This window comes from Nilaparvata lugens, unplaced genomic scaffold (assembly GCF_014356525.2).
Source record: "Nilaparvata lugens isolate BPH unplaced genomic scaffold, ASM1435652v1 scaffold8632, whole genome shotgun sequence".
Taxonomy (NCBI): Eukaryota; Metazoa; Arthropoda; class Insecta; order Hemiptera; family Delphacidae; genus Nilaparvata; species Nilaparvata lugens.
Window position 1 is genome coordinate 1 of NW_024094377.1, and position 8,553 is coordinate 8,553.

At 36.4% G+C, this 8,553-nt stretch overlaps 1 protein-coding gene across 1 annotated transcript; it reads left to right on the forward strand.

Moving 5' to 3' along the window:
• Nucleotides 1–724: 724 nt before the first annotated feature.
• LOC120349191 (ATP-dependent RNA helicase DDX3X-like) lies at nucleotides 725–8,461 on the forward strand (the record flags this gene model as incomplete). The annotated part of the gene is given in 5 exon segments (XM_039419159.1): nucleotides 725–777; nucleotides 1,796–1,952; nucleotides 3,978–4,132; nucleotides 5,278–5,426; nucleotides 8,298–8,461. Coding segments are annotated over 5 exon segments (678 nt in total), but the record flags the coding sequence as incomplete, so codon positions are not given.
• Nucleotides 8,462–8,553: the final 92 nt, after the last annotated feature.

The following is an 8,553-nucleotide window of genomic DNA, read 5'->3' on the forward strand; positions in this document are numbered from 1 at the left end:
CCATTATAACGTGGACCACACTATATATCACGTCATTCACAACTAGCGTATCATGATAAATGCAACTGTATCATGTCACTCACAACCAGCGTATCATGATAAATGCTAATGTATCACGTCACTCACAACTAGCGTATCATCATAAATGCAACTGTATCATGTCACAACTAGCGTATCATGATACACACGTAACACACCGGTATCTCCTTGAGAAGGTAAATTGATTCATTACTAGCAACACATAACATGAACATAACCTACATAATATTTTGACAATTCAAAGACAAAATTAGGAAATTGAAGAAGTTTTGGGCAATAGCCTGTTTTTTCTTTTCCGGCTATTGTATCATGATAAATTCAAATGTAATGAAATAAAAACACACATTATCGTCATATTCTACATTTTTTATTTGGTACAGGACCATGGTTTCGTGACCACACAGCTCACATTTTCAAGCTGACTTGACGAAATATGTGTATTTTTATTTCATTACAGTTGAATCTATCATGATACACTTGTTGTGACATGATACAGTTGCATTTATCATGATACACTAGTTGTGACATGATACAGTTGAATTTATAATGATACGCTAGTATTATGATACGTACTAGTGATGTATCAATTTATCTTCTCAAGGAGATACAGGTGTGTTGCGTGTATAATGATACGCTAATTTTGACATGATACTCTTGAAATAAATAAATACAGTTTTGCTTTTAGTATTAAGACTACAAGACGTCTTGTTCTTGGCCACCTTTCTCAAGGAGATACAGGTCTGTTCGAATAAGATGGTTAATCTTAATTCATCAAAATACTTGAAAATACATTTGAATAGTTTCAATCTTAATACAGAGAGAGATCAGAGAAGATTTTAGTGTATCTTGTGTTTAAATCAGAGAGATCGTAAGTAGAAAAAAATCTATACATGATACAGTATCATCTCAACTTGATACAGTATGACCATAATTTATTTATTTATTATAGAACGAAGAAGACTACAGGCATTAAGCCCAAAACAGTCTTCACTGCAATTTACAATCATATTAAGCAAGTTACTAAAAAAATAAGACATACAGTACATGCAATTTAAGTACAAATACATAAGAAAAGCATAAGTAAAGCATAAATATTATCTATTATTTAATCAAATTTCATACAGAAATTCAAAAAGTAATAAATAATTGAAAGTAATCTAAGTATAAGTAATAAATACTGAATGAAGATAAAGTTATAAAAAGCTAAGAGACAGGTTAAGGGGAAACATGTGCCACTGTGGAAAGAAAATTGATGAAAACCGAGGAAAAATACGTTAATAACTATAGATATTATAAATATTAGAGTATAATAGTTGAGGAGTTTAAACTGTAGCTTTGATTCACTCTGTAAAACTAATAAGAAGTATGGACATCATATTAAATGAACCTATTCTGCCACTGAAATCAATGAGGGATAGCCTCAATGATGCGCCTTCTAACCTCACTAATAGGGCCATGCACATCAACACCTTCACAAACGCTATTGAATAGCCTCAGAACTCTATTAAGTGGAGAGCAGAAGTTATGAAGGGTCCTTGACCTTGTTACATGAAAGGTCCTAACTCTTCTGACATTGAACGTGGGTACCTGGAAACCAATGCTAGAGAGGAGAGCGGGTGAATTAATGTATCAGATTAATGTAATTAAAATCAAATTCAGATTTGATACATGACTTCCAAAATCTGAATGAATTCTGCAAATCAAGGGATATCTTGTTATGCTACCTTTGCTGTATGGTGGAATGTAATGATTGTAGCTGCTGGCGCGTGACTTTTTGGAGAACTACATATTCTTGGCGGTGGGCAGAGTGGGCTCCACTTCGGAGAACATCACACAGAAGATTGTGTACGTACCAGAGAACGACAAGCGCTCGTTCCTGCTCGACCTGCTGTCTGCCGCTTTCCACGACAAAAGTAAGTCACTTTTCTGTTTTCTTCCCAAGAATGAATATCTTCCATCTTCCCAGATGGAATAATGCTTACACTTCCTAAATGCTCGAAGGATAAAATGAGTAGTTTTAGGCTGGTCACTAAAGCCTGGTTTTCATTAGTAGAGTTAGGGCCAGTTGCACCTACGTCTGTTAAATATGGACATTAACGCTAATTAACAAATCAGCGTTAGTTTTCGGATTAATTTCTGTTCCACAAAGATCGGTTAGTTTTTGATCGCGATTAAGTTTTCCGGTTAACTAACCAAGATTTTAACGGTTTCACAATCTGGCAACACTGTAATTTAACCGACGGACGTCATTATTCTGAACAAATGGCAATAAATAATCGCCGTCAAAATGGTGCCAACTAATCAGAATTGAAAAGTTTTTACGCCGGCTAGTTTAATCGGCGTTATCGCTTGAAATTTCTGTTTTGAGCAACGAAAATGCATCGGTTAGCGCTAATCTCCATTAAAGTATAGCATTTAATCGTGATTAAACGTTAACCGACGTACGTGCAACTGGGGGTGGAGTTCCCTGGGAAAGTACTAACATAGAGAAACAATAGCGTAAGTAGATATCCCATGGTGTAGGGCGTTTATGTCGCAACTTTTACTGTTATCTCAAGCTGATAGTCCACGTAGTTCTTTCCCGTGAAGCTTTATGACGCTGGTAGTCTCTCATATTGTGCCGTTCATACACTCTTACCCGGTCAAAACAGTAAAAATCAACAGTAATCGACTTGAGATAACAGTAAAAGTTGCGACATAAACTCCCTATACCATGGGATATCTACTTACGCTATTGTTTCTCTATGGTACTAACTATCTTGTGAACTCTCCCAATGAAATCGTTCATGGTAGAGTACTAGTTTTTAGTAGAGTTCTTTGTCGGTAGTACCATTTTGTAAGTTAGAATATTTATTTTATCTGTGTTATTTTATGGTAAATAAATGAATCTGAAGAGTAGAGTGTTATAGAACAGTGGGATAGTACTCTAAGGCTCAACTCTCACTTACGCGACTCAGGTCAAGAAGAGACTGGACTCTAGTCGAGAGCATGTGTTTTTCCAAATGGTGACACTCAGACCATTCGATTCTTGTCTACGCGACTGTCATCATTTGAAAACACATGCTCTCGACTAGAGTCCAGTCTCTTCTCGACCTGAGTCGCGTAAGTGTGAGTTGAACCTACCACTTACCGCCCCCCACCACCGCTTCGCACTCTACCACTACTATGCTTATGAAAACGAGCTAGTAAAGTAGAGTTGTGCCGTAGTCTATCAAGTTTAAGAAGTAGTGTTATTTATTGAAAAGTTTGTTTTGAACTATTTTTTACGACATTACAGTCTAAATTTTGAATATTAGTTATCAAAAACTAGTACTCTTCGTGTGGAGCGCATTCGGATTTTTTAAAATTAATTTTCAACTCTGAAAATAGTCATGGCAGTTTGTCATAGATAGTGAAATAGATTACTATTCTATTAATTTACTAGTAGTTCTGTGAACAGTAGACCTCACGCAGTATTCTCATCCACAAGTACCTGATTGAAACTATAGACCTTATGGAAATACAGCAATAGACTGGCTTCTCCACACATCTGTGTAATCACTTGTCAGCTGATTTATGATGAATAATTCTATAGTCTGATTTTTGCGTATGAAGGAGGCTCCTTTTTCCTTTTATATTATCCTTGAAATGCAAAATTTCCAAAAACCTTGTATATACGTCGACGCGCAATTAAAAAAGGAACATACCTGTCAAATTTCATGAAAATCTATCACCGCGTTTCGCCGTAAATGCGCAACATTTAAACATTAAGAGAAATGCCAAACCGTCGACTTGAATCTTAGACCTCACTTCGCTCGGTCAATTAAAAAGTGTTAATAAGTGTTTTAAGTGTTAATTTATTAAAAAGTATTGACATGTTAAGGTTAGTTCTGTTCACTAGACAACACACTTTACTGTAATTATTGTTGAAATGTAATTTGAATTTGTTGTGTGTTCAGACAATCCGTCGCTGACGCTGGTGTTTGTGGAGACGAAGCGCGGCGCCGATTCGTTACACGACTTCCTGCACGACGCCAACTACCCGGCCACCTCCATCCACGGCGACCGTTCCCAGAAGGAGCGCGAGGAGGCGCTGCATCTCTTCAAGTCAAAGGTATGCATCGATTGGTCGATTTGTCGATATATTGATTGGTCATTTATCGGTACGCAATACTATCGATTTGTCGATTTTTAATGGCATCGATTTGTCGAGGAGGCGCTGCATCTCTTCAAGTCAAAGGTATGCATCGATTGGTCATTTATCGGTATGCAATACTATCGATTTGTCGACTTTTAATGGCATCGATTTGTCGATTTTATTGGCATCGATTTAACTTTGCTTCAAGATGAAGGTAGCCTGTACACGGACGATCATTGATCTTCTGAACGGTTCGAGATATCGATGTACGGTTTTCGCCATTCATTTTTCCTCGAAATTTCGTATCGAAATCATGTATCGCATTACCACCTTAAAATCAAATCAAAATTTTTTTATTCACAATACAAACAGTTGAGGGTCCTGCCAAATCCAAAGGTTTTTTCGGCGGGTGCCCAGTTACAGGAAAAAATGAGTTACAAAAGATAAATAAACTTAGACAAAATAAATATTACACTTCAAAGATTTTAAGTAAAAAATGAAAGAAAACTAATACAAAATGCAAAAATAAAATAAGAAATATACATCAGATTTTGATACAGAATTAATAAAAAAGGGAAAAATGAAAATTTAATAGAAAAGGAATGAAATAATAAGGAAAAGGGAAAAATTCTTTTACACAAGTAATAGTACATTTTTATCGTTGAGGCAGGCGGCAGTGACAATAAAAGGAAAATTTCAAAACTTCAGCCAGCAAAAATTGAAAAATTCTAATAATGTAAGCATACGCTGTTATTTTTTAACTTGACGTTTCTTAATTTATGTGTACGTTTGTAATATTATTAGCTTTATAAATTGATTGTGCTGTTATTATTGAGATACAACATTACATCCTTCTTAGAGTAATCACGAATATTTGGAGGAATATTTTTTCCTATTTGAAAAAAATAAAGTTGCATTCAAAATGGCGAATCCAAGATGGCGGACCAGAAAGCCATTGTAAAGTAGTATTTTAAATTCGAGTAACATCCCCAATGACACTCACCGTCAATTTACCTTTGTGTATGAGATATTAAGCCGTTCTCGGACTTTTCACCCATCCTGTATATTGACTATTACTTGAGCATGTAATAATTGTGTGTTGTGTGGGATGTTTGTTGCAGTCGACACCGATCTTGGTGGCCACAGCTGTGGCGGCGCGTGGCCTGGACATCCCCCACGTGACACATGTCATTAACTACGACCTGCCCAGTGACATTGAGGAATACATCCACCGCATCGGTCGTACCGGCCGTATGGGCAATCTCGGTCAGTAGTCAGTACTACTGCAATCCCATAGTGAGGTCCACGTTATAATGGCACTGTATTGCTATCCTTGTCTATCATTCAACAAAGCGGATAGCGCTATCTCTTTCTCGCTTTGCTCTGTTGCCACATCGTCTTTCAACAATGTAGAATTAATTGAAGCAGTGTGTGATTACATAAACTTGACTTTTGGACAAGATTAACATTTTATCAAATTGTTTGGAGAGAAATAGTACAGGCTCAGCCTAGTTTTTCCTCCAATGTCATAATATATATTATGATTATAGTGATTTCTTTATGATTAATTAACAAAATATTTTAACCTAATTATGAAAATTCATTATTAAATTATTGGAAAATATCATTTCTTGCTCAATAAATTATAATTGATTATTTTAAACAAGAATGAACCGTTAATATTAGACCTACATCAATGAACCTGTATGAGCTACCGTCTATAGAAGGCATTGATGTTGACAAGACAGAAAGAAAGAAAGAAATATTTATTGCCAAAATCATTAACAAACTTTACAAATGTGAAAAATATAAACATTTTCTATACAATACATTGCAAAAACTAAAATTAAAATATTTTCCATTTAAAAATCGATTATAATATATCATTGGCGTTACCAGCAAACTAAGTAGTTTGAGCGATGGCAACGAGTAATCAGTCGGCTATAATTAGTGGCTTGAGATTCAGTCGAAATAGAAAAAATATAATAAAGAAAAAAGAAACATAAGAATGTATGAAAAACTAGAAAAAAAAATAAATTTCAATCCGAAAAGAAGAAGTACTAAGAGAGAAATAATAAGATAGCAGAAAACTAAAATGAATTCATAATATTTAAAAACTCAAAAGAACAGAGATGATTCATGTAATTATTAATCTACAATTCACTGTACATATGTAATCCATTTAGTAACATAATGTAATTCATTTGTAGCATATATGCAATTCCTTTTGTAAGCAAGAGAGAATTAGAAAAATAATACAATACAGTACACATGACACAAAAAATAAAACTTGAACTCAGAGAGAGAAAATTAATCTGGGAGTATAGCCCTACTAATAATAAATTCAGAGGAACTGAGAAAGACAGTATAGGTACATCAATTAAAATATTTTAGGTATGATATCTTCTGTCTTTATCCAGCTTTCAATTTTTAATTTAAGTGCTTTTGTAGTTTTCTTGCAATGAAATGTTCTGGCATAAAATTAATAAGCTTTTGTGTAGTATAGTGAATTGTCTTCTGCATCATAGTTAGATACAGAGGATCGGCAACGTTTTTCTTCTATCTTTCTCCACTACCATTATAACGTGGACCTCACTATAATGCTTGTTCTCACACCTACCAAAACTTGAATTGTCCTCAGATTGGTGAAAGTTAATTAAGCTATATGGTTTCCTAAGATAGCGGTGCCGTTATTTAGCGACCGTAATGTTATGATGGGTGACGTCACTAAAGCTTTAGCTGTATAATTCACAGTATCGGGGAACTGAGCTTCGCTCTAGGGTAGCCGTCCACTGTATCCCTATTCAACCGATCCGTTCGGCCGTTGGATCGGACGAATCTGCCGGTCGTTAATTCGGCCGAATATGGTCGTCCATTGGAACCGTTTACGTCAGTCTAGTTCAGTAGTTGGCTGAACTATTGAATATTGAATAAATATTGAATTAACTACTATATTACATTTTCAAAATCTCGGATCAAATCAAATTCGGATCAACCGATCCGTTCGGCCGTTGGATCGGACGAATCTGCCGGTCGTTAATTCGGCCGAATAGGTCGTCTATTGGAACCGTTTACGTCAGTCTAGTTCAGTAGTTGGCTGAACTATTGAGTATTGAATAAATATTGAATTAACTACTATATTACATTTTCAAAATCTCAATATAATCATTGTATATGAAAGATTTTGGTGGCTATGATAGTAGTTAATTCAATAATTGGCAACTAGACTGACGTAAACGGTTCCAATAGACGACCATATTCGGCCGAATCAACGGCCGGCAGATTCGTCCGATCCAACGGCCGAACGGATCGGTAGAATACGGTTCCAATGGACGACCCTTATTCGGCCGAATCAACGGCGACCGATCGGTCGAGTACGGTTACCGTCTAGGGTAACCGTCCACTGGAACCGTATTCTACCGATCCGTTCGGCCGTTGGATCGGACGAATCTGCCGGCCGTTGATTCGGCCGATATGGTAGTTCATTGGAACCGTTACGTCAGTCTAGTCCAATTATTGAATTAACTACTATCATAGCCACCAACATTTTTCATATACAATGATTATATTGACATTTTGAAAATTGAATAATAATATCCACTAAATTAGTTATTCATTACTAAGCAATCTCTGTTCACAAATTCCTTTGAGCATTATGACGATGATATATTTCGCCTCGCATTTCCCACAATGAAGCATGCTCTTGAACCAAACTTTTCATTGTCCATAGTTGAAACTTTATAAAACAAAAACAGACAAGACTGTAAAACAATTTTAGGTTAGGAACACTTTGTTGTCTCAGCTCGACTAGTTATTTCGGCCGGATAGAGCCGGAAAATCCCATTCAATTCTGATCGAAAAATTGATCGGCCGGAGACGGCCGTATGAACCTGTTGCAATGGATGAGCATCTATTCCTTTCTTTGTTGGGGGATCGATCGGACGAGTTCGGTAGCTTTTGGACGATGCTAGTTCGGACGAAAACGGTTCTAGTAGACGGTCCACCTAAGTGCGTGTTGGCAGGTTAGGACAAAAATGGTTAATGACTTGGTTTTTGTTAGTTTTGTTGTGTTGATATGTTTAGACAACTATGATTAGTGACTGTTTCAAGTATTTTTAGTGAAATGTTACTGATTTTGCAGGGCTGGCCCGTCGTTTTTCAACGACAAGAACCGCAACCTGGTGAAGGACCTGGTTGAAGTGGCTGAGTGACGCCAAGCGGAGATCCCCAGCTGGCTGGAGAACCTGTCCGCCGAGTTGAAGCACTTTGGCGGCAGCAAGCGAGGAGGTGCAAATACCCGTCCAGGTCAGTTCACATCATAAACCATCTTTAATTCACTTGGAAATGCATTAGTAAGAACTCAAAAATAACTTAAACTGGATTGATTTATTTTACTT